Below are 25,140 nucleotides of genomic sequence, written 5' to 3' on the forward strand. Positions count from 1 at the left end.
GTTATTTCTGTAATGTAAGGCATTTTCCTGAATGCGGTTTTATTTACTTTTTAGTTTAGTTTTATTTTATTACAATCTATAAAATGTTGTGAAAGAAAACTAAGTTACATCACCCGATCAAATGTTATATGTGGGTACATCATCATTTGAATAATTACAGTCCTCTATGATAGTATTGAAATGTTACTTTATTACACACACAGGTAATCTAAAAGGCACTTGAATCTGTGGTTTGTACTTTTACTACTGTATCTCACACATGCACACTTATTATAAACTTACAACAATGAAACTCAATGAGGCAAGGCTAGGTCAACAAGGAACAATGGTACACAAATATGACTTCATGAATAGGCGAACATCTAGTGAAGTTAAGATACACTTGTAGAAATCTCTCAATAATCAATCCTCACTGCACAAAAGAGCAAGAAAAACCAATTAATACTTATTTCAGACCCAGGGAGATCCATATCACAATTATACAACACAATACAAATAATACAGAAAGTAAAAAATAAAATAAAAATCTACCACATTGTTCAGTTACTGTATACAAACATGAAACATGTGTGCAAATGGTTCCATAGTCTAGATGAGAACTTGACCGAACTGCTTGTAGGGTCTGTTATGACAGTGATTTAGTCATTTACTGATGCCCTACACATGAACCTCTACATAACCTGTACCACGTGCATTTAAAAACAATGATAAATCATTCATATAAACATTAAAAAGAAAAGGAGACAGTATAGAAGTCAGGAAAGGTTCATTGTCTGTCTTCCCTACTTCAGACAATCTTTCTGCATTGTATTTTATATTAAAATCAAGACCATACTGTGAGCATACACTCAGAAGCTGTTGGAGACAGATTTTCATACAACAGGTGGTTCATTAACGAGTCACCAACCCTACACCCTGTATCACGTGCATTTAAAACAATGATATATCATGTATATAAACATTGAAAAGAAAAGGAGACAGTATTCCTCAATGAATCCAACGACAAGTGACAATGAGAAAATGTTCACATGGTTACGATGTAATACCTGCTGAACTGCTGGCTATGTGACATCGTGCAAGGCCAATTGGCCATTATTACTGTGTATCACAAGGATAGCTGTATTCTGTCTCCTGGTTGTCACCTACGTAAAACAAAGAAACCTGTTAGTGTGTTTGGAGCAACAGGAAATATGGACATGCCCAATGTCAGCGCAAGCAAGAGAGGGAGAGAAAGACTATTTCACCCACGCAATAACCTGACCAAAGCTGGTGACAGAAATCTGAGCAACAACCCTGGCAAAGCCAGGTGTAAAAAACACTAGCAGCTATTTATTTTTCATTAGTATTATTATACCAAGACAACACAACTTTAGTTTGCTGTTTTTCCTCAATTTTGAATGTAAACAAACAGCGTTTTCTTTGGTCAGTGCTCATGGTAAGTCAAAGATATGGTAATGCCAAAGTGTCTGGTATGTAAATAAAACACATTGCTCTTTGTTATTAATATTTTGACTGCAATATGAATGCAATGCACGAGGACACTGCTTTAATTCTTTCTCTCTTCATTTCATTAAACACATTAAAAAAGAGCTTCCATGTCCAATCTGAATCTATGGAGAGCAAGTTACGAGGTGTACAGTGTGTGAATGAGCAGCCAGTGAGTGATGTGCAAACGTGAGCTTTGTGTGTTGATTCGTGATCTGATAAAAAAAATATAGAGGCCTATATATTGCACCATGCTAGCCTACTGTGAGTGAAGTTTCGAGTTTGCGAAGAGCCTAAGCTCGAAATGTTGCAGTAACGTTTTGAGTTTGTGAACGTTATCAAGGGCCAAGCTTGAAAAGTTACAGCAGCACTCAGGTGCAAAAAAAAAAAAAAATGCAACTTTACTGGAGCCCAACAGGGTCCGGGGCGGCCGTTTCTTTAGTTTTACATTGAAGGTTTCTACAGATAGCCATAGGAGAGGTTGTGTTCATGTACAGTACATGTACTCACTTGGCTGGTAGTAATCATAGATCTTGAGCAGAGCTGGCTTCAGGTTCTGAACTTGGACTTCCTGTGTGAGCTCTAAGACGTGGTTGATTGGTATGTCTTTTGTTAACTGTTGGCAGAAATGTAGATTATGTATTATTCCTACAGGTATATGCTGTCAATGTAGGCTACATTATGGTTCCAGTGGTTCCCAATCCAGTGGTTCCCAATCCTTTCTATCCTACCAAGACACCTAGAACGTCCTTTTTGTTTAATTTCTCGCCTGGACCAGGACCCCCTACCCCTAGTAATGACAGATTGTGCTGGTTTTCTATCCAGGACACCTACAGTAAGTAGCCTACTGGTTCTGTAGCATGACAGGACCACTACTGACTGATTACTATTGCTGGTTTTGTATGCTAGCAGGACCTCCTAGTACACTCCGTCCAAGACATACATCATGCAAATCGGTATTATACAATTATCTCTTCTCTATTGTCATGTAATCATCACAGATCTGTTAGATTTTTCTTATTCCATCTTAAATGGTTAGGACTGACATCAAGTTTGCACGACTTGCCCATTTCGAACAAAATGCCATGCAAATCATGAACGCAGCGTCCGAATGCAGCAGGACGTAGATGCTCAAACTTTAATATAATATAATATAATATAATATAATATAATATAATATAATATAATATAATATAATATAATATAATATAATATAATATAATATAATATAATATAATATAATATAATATAATATAATATAATACTTCTGATAGTAAACTAGTCTGTGTAAATTAAGGTTTGATTTTTTACCCTTGGGTCTGATTTGTATTGAACATAATGTGGTGTGAACCAGTCTCTTACCTCTTTGATATAAATAATGACATGGTCATTCTTTTGCTCTACACGATTCACCAGCAGCGCCTCTTTCAGCTGTGAAGAAACCATCATATTGAACTGGTTATCTGTGAACTCTGTACTCCAATATTAAATGTCTACAATCAGGAAACAATGTTGTTTACAGTGTACAATAACTCACCTTTCTCAAAGACTCTGGGTCTGGGATGAATCCAGAAAGCATCGTTACATCAACTAACACCATGTTTGTTGTTGTTTCATTTCCACTATATCTGTAGATTAGAAAATATATTTTACATTATCTACAAGAATTCACAAAATCTATTTATAATATCTTCGGTATCCTATATGTTTGCTTCTTCTTATTTTTTGAGGAGCGCTAGCCCCTCCGATGCCTGACTTGAAATTATGGCATATGGCAGCCAAGTATAGGGACTTTTACTGTGTTTGTTTAGAACACCTTTAACAAAAATTTAATAGCAGCCAAGTCTATAGAAGTTTAATGTTTGTTTAGGGCAGACTAAACAGACATTGACGACGTGAGACGTCATGTGGCCAATATAAATACATCTTGTGACTGGTTTTATTTTAAACAATAACACACTGCATTCACGTCTTGTAAGTAACGCATTGGTTCCCAACCTTTTTATACTGAAGTACTACCTAAGAAAATATTTGTCTCTCCATGTACCACCACCCAACATTTATTATTTGTTTATACCTGCCCTTTTTGTTCCATTCCTAAGCCAATAAAGCTGTTGCTCTGACTAAACTCAGTCTAATCACTAAACAGCACAACTGATGATGTTTCTAATATGATTAATCCATTCTCAAATCTTCTATTAAGGGCTACTGTAGGTGTGCTGTCATGCCCATTTCAGCACGACTGGATAACCCGTAGTAATATACATAAATATATATAAATATTTCATTCCACAATTTTAATTGTGTCATAGAATGAGCACATCTGTAGATTAAATGTAAACGCTATTGCATTTTAGATTTATTTTTGTCTCAAGAAATGCGTTAATGATCAGAAAATGAAAAGGCATTTCTCTTATTTCAATTGACATTTTGTATTTGCCATTTCATTTGAATTTTGGCAGCTTTATGCTTCCATATCTGCACCCCTCAGTTATTTTTAATTTTCATTTATGTTTTCTGTGCGGCACATTGAGTTTGTTGTGTATGAAATGTATCATTGACATAGCCGTATTTCTGTGTCTACAGGTGAACCTTACAGGCTTTGAAGTTTCAGAGTAATTTTCTGTCTCAGAGAGTTGCAGTCGGCCTCAGGTGTGACCTTGATGGACAAACTGCTTTCCTCAACTGGTGTTGGGATGTTGTAGTTAAGAGACATCTGAGGAAACAGAAGTAAAGCCCTTTTCTTACATCATTACAAGTACGTAAGGCATGACGAATACGTTCTAAAGTACTGTACTGTATTTTTAGAACAGATACAGTAGGAGCTGACCTGCGCTGCGACACATGCAGTGCCCTTAACCTCCAAGCTGTACTTTCCCATCACATCCTGCAGCGCCCTCTCCTGGTAAAGCAGTCTGTTGCTCTGATCCACATGGAAGACTTCGTCACCCTTGGAGGATTTGACCCTCACAGTGCTGGAGCCCTCTTGGGTGAAGACCAGAGTAGAGTAGCGAGCCAGGGCCTGCAGAGCCACTACTGTGTCCTACAAAGCACACAGACCACCTCTGACATCAGTCTTCCACGTACAGAGCTTGTTGACCAGCTGAAAACGGTGCTGTCTGGTGAGTGGTGATGTTCCCATGCAACAGAATATAATCAAGACAGACTATAGAGCCTTGAGGAGACTACAGTCTGCCACAATACACAAAACATATTAATATCTTTGTGTTGCCACAACAAGCAGTGATAAGACAAGCTTGGAATATTGTAGGCTATCTGACCATTTGCATGTATTGAACCGAGAGTACAAGCTAATGCCATCCGGTAGGAGATATAGAACTCCACAGTGTGTGTATAATAGATTTAACCTCTCATTTGTTCCTCTGTCAATCAAAATGCTCAATCAGAGATTGCCGATCGGCAGCAACCATAACTGACTAGACTCTAGGCCTATGGGGTTGTCAGTGTCTCAGATAGAACAGATATTTGAGCAGTACAGTAGGCCTACCTGTGTGGAGGAGAAGCCACCATAGTAGTTCTGCTGGTGGGCCAACCACCTCACGATGCGAGCAGCATAACCCAGGTCTGCAGCGCTAGGTTCAGGGCTGGTAAGCTTGGCCAGCAGAACATAGGAACTGATCTCTACGGACAGAGAGGCCGAAGTGTCGGCGGAGGTCTGAGACCAATGCAGCACATCTCCTGGGAATCCAACAAACAAAACAAGCATTTATCAAATCAACATTTATGCACAGTAACAATACAGAAATAAACTATAAGTAAACTAAGGTCAGATACTTAAAACTATGAAAATAAACAAATACATTGAGAAGAGCAAATCAAGTAAATAAAGATGAAATTAACATATTTTATCTTAGCTAATGAGCTAGCTTCATTTTATCATTTTTATGTGATTTAAATGTATAGTCCATCTCACCATCTTGTGATGCAATCTTGTCCAGGTGTTGTAGTAGTAGTGCACGTGTCTCTGTGTCTCTGGCCAGAGAGAAGACGTAGGCCAGCAGAGCTGTAGTGTAGGTGTTGGTCTTCATGGACTCATCGATGGCCTCCCTCAGACAAGACAGACTCTTTTTCACCACAGGATCCTACAGAAACACAAACAGGCTTTACATCCAGAAAAGCTATTGGCAAATGTGCTTCATATGAGTAATGCCGAGCCATGAGGGCCACAGGGCAAGACTCAGGAGCCTATCTCCAGTTTCTGTAGTGTGAGGCAGCTTGATGTACAAGTACTGTACACCCCCTGGACATGACACTACTATGACGCAGGGACTGACCTCCAATCCAACCCTGATGCTGAGTGCCAAGCAGGGAGTCTCATATTTCAGCCCTTGATATGACCCCAACCTCCCAGTCTCAGACTCAAACGACAAGGCCACTTAGCTGGCCAGTGTGACACAACTATTTGGGACATCATGGGTTACAATAAGAAATAGGATATGTGCCTTTTTGTCACCCCCACACCGTTTCTACACAATTTTCTTCCTCATCTACTCCACCTCTGCATGATCTTCTAAAATGCTTGAAAGGCGACTCACTGAAGGTAACAATTTCATCTCCATTAACGAAGCAGTGATGTAAGCACTGAGAGTCACTTCATCTGACACTCCACCCTGCAGAAAGGAAACATCACACACGCACGCACGCACACGCACGGATGCACGCACACACAAACACACACAGATAATCAAATTCGAAATAGATTTTAGAAACGTATGATATAAAGGCGATAAAGGTGATATGCTGTACTTCTTTACTCAGTAAATCTCTCCTCTCTCGTACCTTCATTCCGTTGTTGAAGAGTTTTCCAGATTGTTCAAAACAGCCATTACTCTTCTGCTTACTCTCCAGCCAGGTCTTTGCTTGTTCTATGGTCGACTGGTCGATGAAGACGAAAGACTTTGCTTGGACAAAAGCTCTCAGGACAAATGCAGTTAGCCTGATGATGGGAAAAAATATTTTTGCTAACTCAGTATTCACTCACACACACACACACACACACACACACGCACACACACACACACACACACACACACACACACACACACACACACACACACACACACACACACACACACACACACACACACACACACACATACACACACACACACACACACACACACCAAATTATGTAAACTTTTCTATCATTATAAATACGTTTATTCTTACCAAGTGTTTTCCAGTGTCTTTCCAGCTCCAAATGTGCTGTAGGCACCATCACTGTGCTTGTAGTTTAACTGCCTCTGGTATCCTGCACATGGTTATTATGATATATAAAATACAGAAGGAATCACAGCATTGGTGAAGGTTTGTTGGAGGGTGTTCCTAAGGTTGGATATGGATTGCTGACATCACACTCTGGAAGTAATTAAATTGTTAAATTAAAACAATTCAACAGTTTGACTCACCGCTGACCAGGAAGGGAAAGGCCTTCTCTTTGATGGCCGCTGTCAGCTGGTTTGTGTTCTTCAGGTATTCCAGGATGTAGATGTTGGGAGCTAAGAGCGCCATATTCTGTTCCCCACATCCATAAGGCATCCTCAGCAGTCCATCCAGGTTCTTCATGGCACGGCCCAGGATGTCGCCTGTTTTAGTGATGCACGATAATTATAGTGAGCACCTGGACAACTGTGAACCTGGATGAGTGGCCACCCGGACAACTGTGAACCTGGATGAGTGGCCACCCGGACAACTGGCCACCGGGATGAGTGGCCAGTTGTCCAACTGGCCACCGGGACGAGTGGGCACTTGGACAACTGGCCACCGGGACGAGTGGGCACTTGGACAACTGGCCACCGGGACCAGTGGCCACCCGGACAACTGGCCACCGGGATGAGTGAGCACTTGGACAACTGGGCCCTTTCTTTTCTTTTTTTTAAGATAACTTTTATGACTTTTTTTGCCTTTGATAGGGTACAGTAATGTGACAGGAAAGTGGGAGAGAGATGGGGGGAAGACATGTGGCAAAGGCAGACGGGCTCGGGACTCGAACCTGCGGCACGCCATCAGGCTGGATTACCGCCGTGGCCTAGGTGCCTGGACCACTCGCCCTTTCTTTTGTAAATGGTAAATGGTAAATGGTGCATTTATATAGCGCCTTTATCCAAGGCGCTTTACAGAGATTGTGCATTACATTCACCCATTCACACACACATTCATACACCGATGGCAGCGGAAACCATGCAAGGCACCAACCAGCACATCGGGAGCAATTAGGGGTTCAGTGTCTTGCTCAAGGACACTTCGACAGTAACTCTGGGGGAGCCCGGGTTCGAACAGGCAACCTTACGGTTACCATCCAGGCACTCTACCCCTGAGCCACCGCCGCCCTGTCTTTTTTTTTTTTTGGCGTGGCGTGGCGCTAGAGCGAGGTTAAGTTCGGTCAAGTTCTAGTAGACGTAATAGCATTGCTATGGGTTTGAATGTTGCTTGTAAACCACATGACAGATTATCTCCTATATCCTGTTTTACCCAGGGGGGCAGTCAGCCAGATATTTCGTGAAGCCTCATTTGAAATCGGTAGTTCATAATAATGGCCTGTTGTGGCGCTGGACTGGACCCAAAAAGCCCCATAGCTCCATAGAGGCCCATGTATTTTGGCCCAACTTCACCTAGACTGTATTACCTTAATAAACATGGTCATGAATACTTTCTTCTTCCAGTCACTAGTTTAAAGTCTCATTTCTAATGTCATAATATTCTTTTTGGAAAATTATGGTCCCATTAATTAAAAAAATGACCATAAAGAAAAAAAAACATCGCGTATGTTCTGAGGGGCGTGGCTACCGTTACAGTCTATGATCGGGATTCCCCTCCCACTCGAGTCAAAATAAAAACCAACGGAGAAGAATGGGGGAAGTCCCGCCTCGTTGTCTGGGCAGCCAATGGCCAGCTGGTCCAAAACGGAGCCAGCCAATGGCCAGCTGGTACCAAACGGATCTAGAAAGATGGCGACTTACAGTGCAGGAATAACAGGCTTCATTTTACGTCCATGTTAGACCCGGCGAACGCTTTGTCCATATTTTTTACAGTCTATGGTTTTACCCCACTTTAGTGCGTGAAAAAGATGAAATGCACTAAATACAAAAGAACAGAAAATAAAATTTACCCAAGACGGATACAGAAGAACGGGCAGATCCCAAAATCACATTATCAGGGAGTTGTAACTGGATGTCCTCTGTCAAAGTCTCTCCTAGACAGAGAAACACATGAACATGAGTAGCAGAGACATCAAACAATCACCTTAGTCACATAAACTCTGTCAATTACAACATGATTATCGACGAAAAGAGAAGTAGTGACTAAGTAGTGAGCCGTCCACCTCTGTGTTATTTTTTATGTTTGGCCTATACATGTTGAAAAGAATTAAGCACCCTTCATGTACTGTACACTCCACAGTCCACACTCACCTTTTGGACACAGCAGCCAGTTGTACGTCTTAGTCACTTCTGTGCCCTCTGCCTGAAAGGGGTACAATTTAGTTTTTCAGTTTCAGTTCCCAAACGGGCCCGAAAATTAAGGCCCTTGAGGTCACTTCTCGCCCTCAGGCGTCTTACTGGTTGTATATCTATCTCCCTGCTCTTAATGTTTAATGATGGTGTTTAATTGTGCCGACCAGGGAGAAAAATGTAGCCGAGCCGAACGCCAAGATAAAATATTTTATGCACATTCATGCTCATTCTATAATAAATATTGGTTAAATCTATTTGTGAGTTAACTGACTGAACTGAAAAATTCAGAACTATCACAACTCAGGCCTACCTTGATTATCAGAGAGCGTGTGACGACATCGATGCGACCTCTCTCTGGCACGCTGACTATGTCGTTGCCACATGATGCTTGGGATTCTACTGCCTCAGCACTCACAGTCACATTGACAACCTCTGGAAACATCCAACAACAAAAGTAAATAATGCCTTCTCAACCATCTCTGACGATGGGGGGGGGGGGGGGGGGGGGGGGGGGAGGGGGACTGTTGCCTCTTGCTAATTGTCTCCACCAGGCCGAAGGCATGGGGGGAGAGTATGTTTTGCACTCCGTCCGTCCGTGTGTGTGTGTGTCCGTCCGTGTGACCGTGAGCAGCTAATCTCGGCCACCGTTAACCCGGTCGATGCCAAATTTTGCACACACACTCCCTGGATGCCAACGATGAACCTCTGCCCCAAACTTTCCAGAACGGCCTGTTATAGCGCCACCAGGAGGCCGCTTTGTGCAAAACAAGTTTTTGCACAGTACACCTACAGATTTTGTCCAAACATCACGCAAATTGGTACACAGTCTCTCTAGAGCCATTCAACGAAACCGGTCTTTCAGATTTCTCACACTCCATCCTGATTGGTTAAGATTGGCTTCCAAAGTTCACAGGACTGCTCAGTTTCAAACAAAATGCTGCAAATCATGAACACATCGCGTGATTTCCGTGAAATTGTGCATCCACATTCCCACTAGGCCGAGGACGAAATGCCACATGAACAATTTCAACTCAGCCTCAAGGTGGCACTATAACTGGCCGAAAAGTGTTTTTACCTCTAACTGCACGGATCTGTGGATAACTTTGTATGCCAACTCCCTAGAGGCCAAGGAAAAACCTTTGTCTGGAATTTTTCACATCTGCTCTTTATAGCGCCACCAGGAGGCCGACATATGTAAAACACATTTTCTATTATTTTATCCAAATTTCACGCAGATCTCCATAGTCATGTGATCAAGACAGGTTTGTTTGATTTCTCATATTCCATCCTGATTGGCCACGATTGGCTCCTACAGTTTTCAGGAGTAGCCCGCTTTGTACAAATTGCCACAACTCCTCAACGCAGCGTCCGATTGCGATGAAACTGTGCACGCATATTCCCACTAGGCTGAGGAAGAATCCTGGTGGAGACCTGTGCCCAGAAGGGCATGAGTAAAATATAAAGCGGAAGTGAAGCCTCCTCCCCATTTTCGTTTCGTCTTTATAGGCACGCAAATTTATCGTAATATAAAAATATATATATATATATTTGTGTGAACGGAAATGACAAACAGATTACTCAGGTTTCGGAAGCTGTAGTTCCAGATACAGTATACCATTCGGAGATGTTAGAATAGTTGTCTGGCTTCTGGCTATGCGAGACTGGATCGCCCTGGTTAGGTAGGTAGGTGGGCGAAGGCTGCTTCGGTGTGTATAACTTTGTTTAGTAGTATTAGTAGTTTCTTCACAAAAAATATAATTCACAATAGTTCATAAAGTTCATGAATCGATCATCATCTTGTAAAGACTCACAGACCTTGAACTGGATGCTATGGAATTACTGGAAGCTGTAATACTTGCATCATGACATGTTGGGTTTGATTATAGCATGTCCCAAAGAACACAATGTTTAGGTCTCACCTAGGACAGAGGCATCCATAGTCCAGTGGAAGGTCTTGCGTCCGTTGGCACAGACACAGGAGGAGTACTCTTCATCAGGGTTGGGTGTGAGAGTGTAATCTGATGAGGGGCTGGGAGTCACACTCACCTGAGCAAGAGAGACAATGGTTGAATGAATGGAGGGACAACAACAAATGCACAAAACACGCGCAGGCAGGCAGGCATGGGCAGGCAGGCAGGCAGGCAGGCAGACAGACAGACAGACAGACAGACAGACAGACAGACAGACAGACAGACAGACAGACAGACAGACAGACAGACAGACAGACAGACAGACAGACAGACAGACAGACAGACAGACAGACAGACAGACAGACAGACAGACAGACAGACAGACAGACAGACAGACAGACAGACTACCATGATGCAGCTGGACAGGTAGTTGAAGACAGTAGCCTTCAGAACAAATCTCTCTCCCCTGACGATGGAGTAAGGCAGGCTGATCTCCAGGAAGAAAGGCTGGAAGACTTTGAGCTCCTTGGGAGGAGCGAGACCAAAGCCGCTTGAGGACAAGCAGAAAGCCTCCGTCTCCCATGTGGTGATGGTGTCTGGGACAGTGAGGGACATGTCCTCTCTTCCTGAATCCCTGGATGGATGGATGGATGGATGATGGACAGACATGCAAAGTTCATAAACTACATCACGTATGGAACGTCCCTCTGAGTCTGACTCTCAATCTGCTGGAGGTGTATCCCACAGTGAAAAAAACTAATAGAATACGCACATCACTTAGTAGAGGTGCTGGGTTCGAAAGTGACATCAGAAAAAGAAGAAAGAACCCGCACACTCATCTGCTCCAACAAGTTACTTTATATTGACGACGTTTCGAGATGAAGACTAAGAGCCTTGGCTCGAATCGTCGTCAAGACATCTTACTCATGATATTCAGAGGACCAGGATTACACATGTACTGTGTACACAATACCTTCCAGACGATTTTGGCGCCATTAATGGTAATTTTCCATCCAATCACAGGGCCAATTTCCGTCCTCATCACTAATAGTTATCCATACCCGTTTGGGAACCCGTTCTTTGTTTCTTTCTTTTGCTGAATGCAGCAAATTTGCAGCAGTTTATTGATGAAGTTTATTGATATGAAAACCGATCGCATCGCTCTACAGCCTAGGAGCGCGCGCCTGTTGCGCAATCCTCGATGTTGCACAACAGTGGGATGTCATGTTGTCACCCCCCCCCCCCCCCCTGTTTAGCCAACGACAACGAAAATCTTAAAATGTTAATAACTCGCGATCTAAATCATCCCGTCCAATTCTAAGAAAAGATCCTGTGTTAGACGGCCTCCTGCTGTCCAGTCGCTATAGTCGCGTTAGATTTAATCATGCCTCCCATGGTTGTCGATCGCCGTTAAGAGTGTTTTGGCTACATTTAGCTGCTCCAGCCACATCCGGTATAACTTCCGGTCCGTCGGTAAAAGTGATTTAATGTATTAAATAACCCCGGGCAATCGGAGTGTAGATACATTAACCTACGTACACATTTCAACGCCAATTCCATTCTCAAATTTGAGCACAGAATATCTGCTACTCAACGTGTCACTGTGGCACCTACGTTATGATCATCAGCCAATTACAGCGCAGAATGGCACACCTTCCAGCTCATCACAATGGCCAATCACAATGCCAATTTCCGTCCTCAATTTTGCTGGCATACATGGTAATTTTGCGTTCTCTAATATATATATATTTTTTTGAGGGCCCCTCCTATATACAGCTTTTGCGTTTGTTTTTCAACGATGCTTGTTTAAGAAGATGCCATAGACAACATTTAATTAGTGTGGTTGTGGTTGAGGGATATTAGTTTGTTTTGAGGACTAAAACAAACATTAGCACCCGTTGCTTAAACAAACATTATGTTGTAATTGATGTTGTAAGATGATAAGAGCGCCCCTCACTTCACACGGGTGTGATTTTTTAAACTACCCGTTTGGGGCTCCATGCCCGTTTGGGGATATGCTGTACCTACGGAATATCTGCCACATAGATAGATATAACGGGTGTCCCCCGTGGCACATCCATTATGCAACGTTCAGTCCATTTTGAAAAAATATATATCCCATTCACTTACAACGGCCCTTTCCTTTATACTGGCGTCCTCACTTTTACGGTCACTACAAAAAATATTATTCACGATTATTAGTTAGAAACCCATTCGGGAACATATATGACATACCTTTACTTTTGTTATTTATACACTTTTACGGTGATATATGTATTATATTGCCTATAAGCAATAACACTCCCAGGATTCATTGTCATTTCTCGTGTTCAAATTCAGATTGTGTGCAAACTCCATCCACTGAGGAGAAGGGGTCAATCTCCTTATGAAGAGAGTGTTTGTTGCCCAATCATGTCTGATGACACCTCTCTATCTGACACTATCTGACACTTACTATACAGTATATAACGAATGCTATGATGATTAGCCTTTCAGAAAGGACATCATCTACAAGCTGGCTAATATGCTGTCTCTAAAAACCTTAAACTCAATAAAGTAACATAATTTGACCTGCCTTTAGAGAATAGGATGTGTAATGCTCGTGTTGTAGCTCTGTGCACTCACCCCACCTCCACCAGGTCCCATATCCATGTCTCTGGGAAGAAGGAGCGGATCGTCTGTATGGGTGGCGGAACTGAAGGGAGAGAAGGACCGCTTGCAAAGTTGTAGTGCAGTTGTCCTCCACCTGCAGCATATTTGGAACCAAACACAGCACACACATTCACACAGCATTAGACAATGATAATACACTAAAATCAGCTGAATTCATGCTTGTCACATAATACTTATCTGGATCTTACCTCCGTAAGAGGATTCCCACTCATCACAGGCATATATGTTTGTAAGCAAATTTGTTGCCATCTTCAGTCCTAGATTCTAGATAAATCAACATGTAGTATAAAGTAATATATATTCCATGGTGACAATTCAACTGATTATGAGTAAATTGAGGAACAGAAATTCCTCAAGCACCTTAAACACTGTGTAAGCGTTGTCATCAATAGAACATTCATCATGAAGTTGTGCTTTCTTGACTGGCAACAGGTCAAACATCTGTTGAAAGAAAAATGTCATGATGGTGCGATGATTGTAGTGATGGTTCTGAAGATAAATGGTAAATGGTGCATTTATATAGCGCCTTTATCCAAGGCGCTTTACATAGCACCAATCAGCACATCGGGAGCAATTAGGGGTTCAGTGTCTTGCTCAAGGACACTTCGACACTAACTCTGGGGGAGCCCGGGTTCGAGCTGGCAACCTTGCGGTTACCATCCAGCCACTCTACCCCTGAGCCACCGTCACCCCTAAGATAGAATAACACAAGATATAATTATCAGATAAAAAATACATTAATCCGCTGGGAGATATTTTCATGGTAGATTGAGCACACAAAAGTAGATACAGCAGAAAAAAACAGAAAATGATAAATGTTGCCTGGTGGAAGATCTGCCCCAATGAAGGTCAGTGCGACCATTGACAAAATAAATACTTTGCTGTAAGTGAAGACAGTGATTCCCGCACCCCTTTTTTAATGCATTGACTTTGGCTGTCTGCTTCTACACACCTGTCCTTGAAGTAGGTGTGCAGAAGGACCTTTTTAACTATGTGGAAGGTCTTCTTACCGTGTCTGCATTTAATGGAAGGTACTTACCTTGTCTGCATTGAGCTGCTTCCCTGGCTCCTTGATGCGAACACTCTGGTCGATGGCACTGACACCACACAGCGAGCCTGGCATGGCTGACACCTGCAGTGTATTCTTCTCTCCGGGGATGGCCGTGGATGGAGAGAACTCCAGAAACACCTGACACGTAAAACAAAACATCACCATAAACACAGACCTGACACCTGCAATGACTCATGTTAGCCCCACTCACATTTAACCCTTCTTCTTCACAATAGAGTTCAGCTAGAGGCCAGACTTGAACTGACCTTATTACGGAAGCATTTCTCTGTGGTGAAGTCTGCGCTGTGAGCAATGACCGTCTCACTGGGGAGGACGGTGTACACAAGCACCTGGAGCAATGGGGCCATTTCTGGGGTGACATCCAACTTGAAGGAGATCTCACCCTCTGTGACTGGAACCACACAGCAGTTTGAAGAGCAGAGCAGAGCAGACAAACACACTTTTCTGAAGCTGAATGACCAGACACCTTTTAGGTGCTCAATAGACCTTTGCATAATTTATTTTACTTTTATTTATGTGTTTATTTATTATAAATTATACACTGGACATTCAGTAGATAATCAGGGCTCTTGTTGTTTACTTACCTGGAGAATCCAGCACTTGAACACTTACAAGTCCTTCCTTGATAATAGCTGCTCTGGACAAAATCTATTGAGATAGAATGGACAGAATAATGAGGAGAGGAGAATGGAAAACTCTTCATACTTCATAGCAGGGGGGCGGACTTGTAAGAAATCACCAAGATTTGGCTTTTTGTGACAGGTTTTTGAATTTTGGTGTGGTGTTAGGTATAAGGTCTTCAAAAGGTTTTCAAAAACGCGTTGGGCGTGCCCCCCTGCCCCTAGTGGTCTGTTTACACAGACTCAAATATTAGATATGTATAGGTATGGTTGAAAACCAAAATAATTGATAAAAGAGATTTTTGAGTGGTGCAACCACTCCTACAACCAGGAATGTCCGTATCATGTATCCGTCAAGAGCACGAGTGGTGTGCGCGTGAAATTGGAACGTATGTGACATGGCTGCCACCTGCTGGATGCAAATCCAACTGCTGACTGTCTAGGTTCATTGATATCCATAATAAAGCAGAGAGAGAGAGAGAGAGAGGGGGGGGGGGGGGGAGTTGCACCACTCGGTTCACACAGGTGTGATTTTTTTTAAATTATTTTACTATTGGGTGTGCTAAATAACATACTAAAAACAAACCAGAAAGGCATCGTTTTCAAGATGCCGTCCACGGTGGCTAAAATTAGCTAAAATGCCTATAAATTGAGATTCAATATGTCAAAAATAAAATAATAACAAAATAACAATTATGCACTTGGTAACTACTATTTGAATTTTGTCATGGTGTTAGTATGGGCTTTAAAAAATCATCCCAAACTAATTTGGCTCACCCCGGTAGGTTTGCAATGAAACCACAATGAAACCACTATTAGATATGTCAGTATGTGGTTGAAACCCCAAATAATTATTTATGAAAAACAAACAACTAGAAAGGCATAGGTTTCAAGATGGCGTCCATGATGGCTGCCGGGAGCTTAAAATGGTGTTGGGTGAAATCAACCCTCAACGTCTTCTGACAGACATGTGGGAGGGGATGGGGGAGGGAAGCTTCGCCCCGCAGGGGCTTCCCCTCCCCCAACCCCTCCCCTACTGGGGGGCAGCAGACTGACCTCATGCCTCCTTGTATGCATGAGGAGTCCAAGCTGCTTCTTTTCACCTGACAGGGGGGAATTTCCCCGGCCGGACGTAGCGCATGGAAGGAACACGTTATTCCGACCAGTTCCTTTCCCCTCTATCAGGTGCCCCGGCTGGCCAGGTGGAGGCAAATTGGAGACCAAGATTTCCTCATACGTTGTTAATGGTATGGTCACATATTATGCCAATTACAGTATGAAAATTGCTCAACGTATGAAAGTTAGCATCCAGCAGTTTCTATGTGCTGGGGACCCATGCTGGCAAGTGTTCACATAACTTTGCTGCTACATGGGAAACATGCACATGTACATATGATAGCCTACTCTTTTTTAACTCTTTGTTTGCTCTTTTTTGCACTCTATATTCTATCCATGGGATTCTATCCCAATTCAGCAATCAGGATGGAATATGAAGAATTGGACAGATCTGTCTTGATTACATGAATATAGAGTATAAATGTATCATGCAAAAATCGGCATCCTGGTGGCGCTATAACAGGCCCATGTAAAACATTCTGTAGATTCTGGATGGATGGTGCAAAACTAATCTCGGCCACGCCTTCGGTTTGGCGGATACAATAAGAGAATGCTGTAGTAGGTGTGCACTGTTACCAGATCTGATCTCAATAGGTAGGCTAGGTTGACACTGCGTGCGTGTGTGTATGCCTCACCAGGTACATCAGGTCCACGGGGCCTGCAGTCTCTCCAACTACAGTGTAGTGGATGGTGATGTGGTTTTCTCCATTGCAGAGCAGTGGGTTCTCTGTCTTCTTCACCTCCAGTGAGCTCACTGTCTTGGTGTCAACTGTGGCTTCCTGGACCATGGTCAGATAAAGTTCCTCTTCCACATAGTGTGGTGTTTTGTAATAACTGGATTTTGGCGCTGGGTTTGCGCAAGCCTTTATCACAGAAAAAAAGAAAGGAAAAATATGTGATTAAAAAAAAAAAAAAAAAAAGTACTAGATTGTTGCCCTCTACTCGGGAACGATGCATACACTACGCAGGTGGTTGAACACAACAAACTCAGACTTACTTTGAGTGTGGTGTATCGTTTAGATGACGTGTTGAATGAAAAATTGGCCACACCATCACTGTCAGTGTTCAGTATGTTACGTAGGCCTAATGGCCATCTTTGACCTTCAAACATGTACACCAACATGTCAGGAATAGGTGTGTTATTGAAGTAAAGTGCTTTGACCTGTCGGAAATACAAAATACTGTAGCATTATAGAGAATGCATATGGCCAGTGTGTAGAACATGTGTAGAACTGTACTGAATCAGTTGTAAAACTATGTATATATATTTTACTTACTTTTCCTTCAATCACTGATTGGGCCTCATTCACCTTGGGTTTTTCAATAAAGGAAAGTTTTCCAATAACATATGAGAGAAAGATCACTTTCCCTTGTGGCTGTGTAATACCTGTGGAGAAAAACCCGCCTTGTCACATAGTGTGAAACATTTCATGACACTGATGATGAGCAACTGAATCTCATTGCTTTGCTTGAAATTGGTCCAACAGTGTGAAGACTTGCCTGTTCCATCTTCCTCGACTTTAGCATTGAGATGCAGTTTATCAGTAAGAATCATTTGGGTAAGTGTGGAAAAACTTGACATTTTGAAAGTAAAGGTGGCACAGCCTGTCTTGTCCATCTATACAGCATACAAAGAGAAAATGGGGGCTTAAAATGTGAGGGACATTAATGATGAGCCATGTGGTAAATTGAAAAAGAATGTATGCGCATATAATACATTATAGATTTGCCTGAGATTGGTTACGTTGGAAACCATAGTATGCGTCAGTATATTTATATTTATTATTGAAGCGTGTGTATAGTCTGAGAAAGTGTGAAGCATTGGGTCCAATTTGAGTGACAGCTTCCCCTCACTCCTTTTAGTGTTGATGCAACTCAATGGGCAGGCAATTACGTTATAATCATTCTGATTGGTCATTATGTTTTGGCGATATCATGAAATTGCTGCACCCAGCTTCAAGTGTATAAGCATCAATTGTATGCCTGTTCAGAGCCATTTAAAAAAAAAGAATGTTACAGTAATACAGTATATCTTTTAGCATGTGTATGAATTTAGAATGGTGTTGGGGCCGCTACAGGTGTGTACTGTGTGGCTTTCTGAAAACAATGCACAGCATCCAACCAATCAGATTTGATTGTATTCTCAGTGTTACGGAGCCCCTAAGGGGACATTTCTAGGTAGATTATTTAAGAGATGGTGGTTTATGTTTTCTGGTATGGAAAAACATTTTAGATGTTGGCAGGAAAAAAACAAGGCTATAACATTTTTCTTTTAGGAGATGGAAATGTTTTGAAAGGGGAAAGATATTTTTTTTGGAGGGGATGACAATTTTCGAGGGGGTGACAAAAATAAATCAAGGCTGTGACTTTTTTTTTTAGGAGATGAAAATGTTTTTAAAGTGGAAAGATATGTTTTTTGGAGGGGATGACAATTTTTTTTTAGGAGATGGAAATGTTTTTAAAGTGGAAAGATATGTTTTTTGGAGGGGATGACATTTTTTTTTTAGGAGATGAAAATGTTTTGAAAGGGGAAAGATATATTTTTTTGAGGGGATGACAAATCTTTTTTAGGAGATGAAAATGTTTTTAAAGGGGAAATATATATTTTTTGGAGGGGATGACTTTTTTTTTTTGTTAAAGTTTTTTTTTTTTTCACTTCCAAGTTTTCTTTTCAAACTTTGAAAAAAAAACGTTGAAAAAAAAAAAAAAGTCATCCCCTCCAAAAAACATTTTCATCTCCTAAAAAAAAACACCTCTTTTTCAAATGGCTATAAATAGAAGGGCTACTTGTCAACAGAAGCACATGGCTACTTGACCCCCAGGGACCCCCAAATGGTAACTCTGTCATTCCTCTACCGTTTTGGACGGGGGTGGGCTCATTTGAATCGTGTCGCCCCCCTGTGGGCGTCTTTGCGGGTCTCAAGGTTCGGGGACCCCCAGGGACCCCCAGGGACCCCCAAATGGTAACTCTGTCATTTCTCTACCGTTTTGGATGGGGGTGGGCTCATTTGAATCGTGTCGCCCCCCCAGGGGCGTCTTTGGGGGTCTCAAGGTTCGGGGACCCCCAAATGGTAACTCTGTCATTCCTCTACCATTTTGGACAGGGGTGGGCTCATTTGAATCGTGTCGCCCCCCTGGGGGCGTCTTTGGGGGTCCCTGGGGGTCCCCGAGCCTTGAGACCCCCAAAGACGCCCCCAGGGGGGCGACACGATTCAAATGAGCCCACCCCCGTCCAAAACGGTAGAGAAATGACAGAGTTACCATTTGGGGGTCCCTGGGGGTCCCCGAACCTTGAGACCCCCAAAGACGCCCCCTGGGGGGGCGACACGATTCAAATGAGCCCACCCCCGTCCAAAACGGTAGAGAAATGACAGAGTTACCATTTGGGGGTCCCTGGGGGTCAAGTAGCCATGTGCTTCTGTTGACAAGTAGCCATTCTATTTATAGCCATTTGAAAAAGAGGTGTTTTTTTTTAGGAGATGAAAATGTTTTTTGGAGGGGATGACTTTTTTTTTTTTTCAAAGTTTTTTTTTTTTCAAAGTTTGAAAAGAAAACTTGGAAGTGAAAAAAAAAAAACTTTAACAAAAAAAAAAGTCATCCCCTCCAAAAAATATATATTTCCCCTTTAAAAACATTTTCATCTCCTAAAAAAAAACACCTCTTTTTCAAATGGCTATAAATAGAATGGCTACTTGTCAACAGAAGCACATGGCTACTTGACCCCCAGTGACCCCCAAATGGTAACTCTGTCATTCCTCTACCGTTTTGGACGGGGGTGGGCTCATTTGAATCGTGTCGCCCCCCTGGGGGCGTCTTTGGGGGTCTCAAGGTTCGGGGACCCCCAGGGACCCCCAAATGGTAACTCTGTCATTCCTCTACCGTTTTGGACGGGGGTGGGCTCATTTGAATCGTGTCGCCCCCCTGGGGGCGTCTTTGGGGGTCTCAAGGTTCGGGGACCCCCAGGGACCCCCAGGGACCCCCAAATGGTAACTCTGTCATTTCTCTACCGTTTTGGACGGGGGTGGGCTCATTTGAATCGTGTCGCCCCCCCAGGGGCGTCTTTGGGGGTCTCAAGGTTCGGGGACCCCCAAATGGTAACTCTGTCATTCCTCTACCATTTTGGACAGGGGTGGGCTCATTTGAATCGTGTCGCCCCCCTGGGGGCGTCTTTGGGGGTCCCTGGGGGTCCCCGAACCTTGAGACCCCCAAAGACGCCCCCAGGGGGGCGACACGATTCAAATGAGCCCACCCCCGTCCAAAACGGTAGAGAAATGACAGAGTTACCATTTGGGGGTCCCTGGGGGTCCCCGAACCTTGAGACCCCCAAAGACGCCCCCTGGGGGGGCGACACGATTCAAATGAGCCCACCCCCGTCCAAAACGGTAGAGAAATGACAGAGTTACCATTTGGGGGTCCCTGGGGGTCAAGTAGCCATGTGCTTCTGTTGACTTTTTTTTTTTTTTTCAAAGTTTGAAAAGAAAACTTGGAAGTGAAAAAAAAAAAACTTTAACAAAAAAAAAAGTCATCCCCTCCAAAAAATATATATTTCCCCTTTAAAAACATTTTCATCTCCTAAAAAAGATTTGTCATCCCCTCAAAAAAATATATCTTTCCCCTTTCAAAACATTTTCATCTCCTAAAAAAATATGTCATCCCCTCCAAAAAACATATCTTTCCACTTTAAAAACATTTCCATCTCCTAAAAAAAAATTGTCATCCCCTCCAAAAAACATATCTTTCCACTTTAAAAACATTTTCATCTCCTAAGAAAAAAAGTCACAGCCTTGATTTATTTTTGTCACCCCCTCGAAAATTGTCATCCCCTCCAAAAAAAATATCTTTCCCCTTTCAAAACATTTCCATCTCCTAAAAGAAAAATGTTATAGCCTTTTCCTGCCAACATCTAAAATGTTTTTCCATACCAGAAAACCACCATCTCTTAAATAATCTACCTAGAAATGTCCCCTTAGGGGCTCCGTACAGTGGTACTTCTAAAATAAATCAATATACCATAGTCAAACCTTAATTTGTGTGTGTTTGTCACACATAAATGCATCGCACACACTTTTTTTTTTACTGCACAAGTTGGTGCATTATGTCACCTGTTTACTCTCTTTATGACATGGTGCAATAATGTCAGCGAAATTCCACTGTAGAGGTCGGCACAGCTCCACTTCTGCCTTACCAGGCACAGGCTGTCCATAGGTGTACCTTAATAACATAAGGAGTAAACATGGGGCAGGACCTCATGAAAAATTCTTTGTCCTCCTTTCATGTCCTTCATTTTATCATTTTTACCCTTACAATAATTATGATCTACAAAACATTTACTCAAAATGTCTCCAATGTCTCTTCTTTAAAGTATATCTTTGGCCATTTATCAATGTTTGATGTAAAACTATCAAGACTGAAAGTCCAAATAAACTGTATATTTACACTAGAGAAGTTGATGCGCCATACTTTACTTACTTTGCACAAACTACAGCTGTGAATTCCTGTTGTCCGATGCTTATCTCATCATGTGCTTCTACTTTCACACCAAATTTTGGCAAAACTGGGAACAATTAACAGGTGTTAGCATTGCATACTATAGTTTATAGTCTAGACCACTAGATGTTTAAAAATCAAATCATTTCTTTCTTTTTTTATGTGAAAATTCTTATTTCACTAGTTTGTGTCCCTTGCAAAAGTCAAGGCCATAGTGGGCATGGGGAGTCCTTCACAAACATGTAGGATGGGGCCAAATGCCTGCAGGATGGCTAGAATCAGATTCTTTGAAGCTGTAATTGTAATTGTAGGCACACAGTTTGTCCACCGCCGCTCTGAATAAATATTTCTCCCAAATAAGGATCACTTACCGTATTTCTCCACCTTGAAGTCATGATATATTTTCCTGTCATCAACATGAACAATAACTTTGTATCTTCCTTCACGGGCCTCAGGGTTCAATGAGTAAGAAAGCTGCAGAATCGTTCCATTGGATGTTTGGTCAGCCCACTGCCCAATCCGGTTTCGATTAGGATCCTGTTCAAACATACATTTTAAGGAGGAGATAACTCAAGATAACCCAAGATAACCCAAGATTAAGTCAAGAGATGTGTTTTTATAGGGAATGGAAAATATTAGAAAAGATTGTAAAAACATTCATCAGTATCACATCACAAAAAGAAGAACAATACGATACATGTTTAGGTTACAACTAAACAGTGTATAATATAGTGTGTTGTGGTGGATATTGTTACTGTACGTATATTCAATGAATGCAGTGTGAGTCTTACCTCAATTTCAATATTGTACTGCAAAAAAACAAACAAAAGGGATATCTGTTAGTGTTACACAGGAATTAATTAAGTTTCATAGTCATAACAGATATTGCCATAACCCATAATATAAACCTAAACCTTTTCTCTGGGGTATTTTAAACTAAATATTGTATAAGTACCCCATTATCAGCTACAAAATCTTAAAACATTTTGGTCAGGCGAGAGAACACACTGCTGCAGGTTTGGTTCATCTGCCATTACTTACTGTAAGTTACCATCAGCTTTAATTATGATCACTGTGTGTTAATAGCTGCTCCAAAAATCTATAAAGTTACATCTAGTAGCCTACATGTGTGTGGATAATATGATCTACAGTAAGTAGCTACAACTCACCATCTCATTGACTTGAGGTGTGAACTTGGTGTCCATGGTAACAACTCTGAATTTCACTGCAATACATTATATTAGTTAAAGATCATCTACGACAAAGACATTGATAGGAATGAACAGCATGGATAAATGGAGCTGACTGTTGTCGACGCACAACTGATGATTCATGTAACCCTTCCATTATATAACTTCTGTGAAATCCAAGATGGTTGTTGAATGAAGCCTCGATCCTTTCATGTTATATTAAGGATGTCATACTAGTGTTACCTGTTTGTCCAGGGAGGTAGATTGGTTTATCTGTTTGGATGAATGTCATGGGTTTGTAGGATTTGAACATGATCTCCCTGATGGCTTCTCTATATAGGAATGTTTGACCTTGCACCACCACCTCAAGATCAAGAATCATTTCATTCTCTACTGCTGGAGCCTGTGATGGATACAGTTACCATTGACATAAATATTGATGTTGCAAAATCCACCAATATTGAACTATTGAAATATATCAAATAGCAGAACTTATGTGTTAAAAAAGTATTTCTGATGTTGAATTGGGATTGAACAAAGTGACCTGGAATAATCCACATTGGAGGAATGGTGTGTCAGAGGTCTTCTGGAAGATCGTTTTGTTCATTTCTTGAGAGACCAGAAAAATGGTCATGGTCGAAGTCTCATTGGGTTTTGTAAAATCCACACAGAACCTGGCCTCAGAGCCTGCCTCGATTACTGCAGGAATGCTCACCATGTATTTCCTATGATTGTAGAAATAAATGTTCATGGATTTAGTGATTATCTGCTGCCTACAGTAAATGCCTAAATTGTCATTTTAAATTAATTATAATTATTCATAATAGGCTAATAGTTCCTAACAAGAAAATATCCAACCCAGTAATAATTCAAATCCAGTGATAAATCCAAATAATCCGACAGTAAGCCTATACCCTAACCCTAAACATAATTGCATGAGGAAGCCATGGGGTGAGTCCTTACACGTACATTTTATATGCTGTTATTGTTTTAAAGCTGTGAGCTGTGGAGCTAGACTTACGGTCTGGCTGCTGCTTGACTGATACAAATCCAGGTTAAACAGGCAGATAGAATCCATGTCCACATCTTAACCCTGGAGAGAGACATTGTAATGTAGGGACACACACACAGCGATCATCTCTATTAAATAGATCAGATCATGCCTAGTGCCCTCCTCCACATACTGTACACACACTCGCGCGCGCACACGCACGCACGCACGCACACACACACACACACACACACACACACACACACACACACACACACACACACACACACACACACATGCACAGTGCACACACAGGGACAAGGTGCAAAACACTTCCCAGCAGAAAACAGCTGTGTTCCAGGTCACATGCTTTGAGGGTAAATTTTGTTTACAAAGTAGGCCTACAGTAGTTGTCATGAGTTCCTGCTAAACTGATACGATTTACATAAAACACTATTTATTTCTATTTAATAGAAAAGCCTGCACTTCACTATATTTTGTATTATTATTATGTTCCGATTTTATGATTATGATTGATATATTATTAATTAATTTGATTATTATTTGGGCACCAAAGGGCATGCTTCTCTAGGCACAGGGCAACTATGGACAGGTGAGGGGGAGATGGTAGGCTATGCACCTCAGCACCTGGGTGGAAATACGTTTTTTTACCAGCACAGAGACAACAGCCACCATATGGAATGTTTGTAAATGCACTTTAAATGGAAGTAAATATGCAAACCAAATGAATTCTGCCTGTGGACATTGCTTCTTTACGCCTGCGTACGACCAAAGTCTGGGTGCATCAGTGGGTTTGTTGACTAATATTAAAAACCGACAAACGACATTACAATAATAAAAGTCTGGCTTTAGATCTACAGCGATATGTTGTGAGCTTGTAGATTGGCTAATTTAACTATTCAAAAATGTTTTTCAAAATAGTAAAAAAAAAAAGCCAAATTAGTTTAGGGCAGAGCCATCTAAAGAGTTACGATATTGAGGGGGCGGAAACCGAGCGCTCGAGCACTGTTCGTGCAGTCTGAACTGGTACAAGCTGGAGTTTGAAATAGCCTACATACATCGCAAATAAGAGCTATTTTAAGCAAACATGCCAACTGTTTTAA

The 25,140-nt window shown here is 41.8% G+C and overlaps 1 protein-coding gene across 1 annotated transcript; it reads right to left on the reverse strand.

The window, feature by feature from the left end:
* Positions 1-181: 181 nt before the first annotated feature.
* LOC310862895 (alpha-2-macroglobulin-like) lies at positions 182-23,743 on the reverse strand (the record flags this gene model as incomplete). Its single annotated transcript, XM_083771016.1, has 30 exons — positions 182-1,142; positions 1,996-2,101; positions 2,848-2,916; positions 3,023-3,113; positions 4,083-4,201; positions 4,316-4,528; positions 4,994-5,184; positions 5,420-5,588; positions 6,042-6,116; positions 6,286-6,442; positions 6,676-6,757; positions 6,915-7,091; positions 8,615-8,698; positions 8,916-8,967; positions 9,268-9,389; positions 10,877-11,003; positions 11,276-11,501; positions 13,493-13,613; positions 13,729-13,804; positions 13,901-13,981; positions 14,580-14,729; positions 14,858-15,003; positions 15,197-15,260; positions 16,984-17,182; positions 21,818-21,902; positions 22,207-22,372; positions 22,627-22,644; positions 23,005-23,060; positions 23,269-23,428; positions 23,570-23,743. 30 exons carry the CDS (start codon positions 23,741-23,743, stop codon positions 1,096-1,098), a joined length of 3,603 nt encoding a protein of 1,200 aa, XP_083627142.1. The 3' UTR covers positions 182-1,095.
* Positions 23,744-25,140: the final 1,397 nt, after the last annotated feature.

This window comes from Protomyctophum parallelum, assembly GCF_964188405.1.
Source record: "Protomyctophum parallelum genome assembly, chromosome: 8".
Taxonomy (NCBI): domain Eukaryota; kingdom Metazoa; phylum Chordata; class Actinopteri; order Myctophiformes; family Myctophidae; genus Protomyctophum; species Protomyctophum parallelum.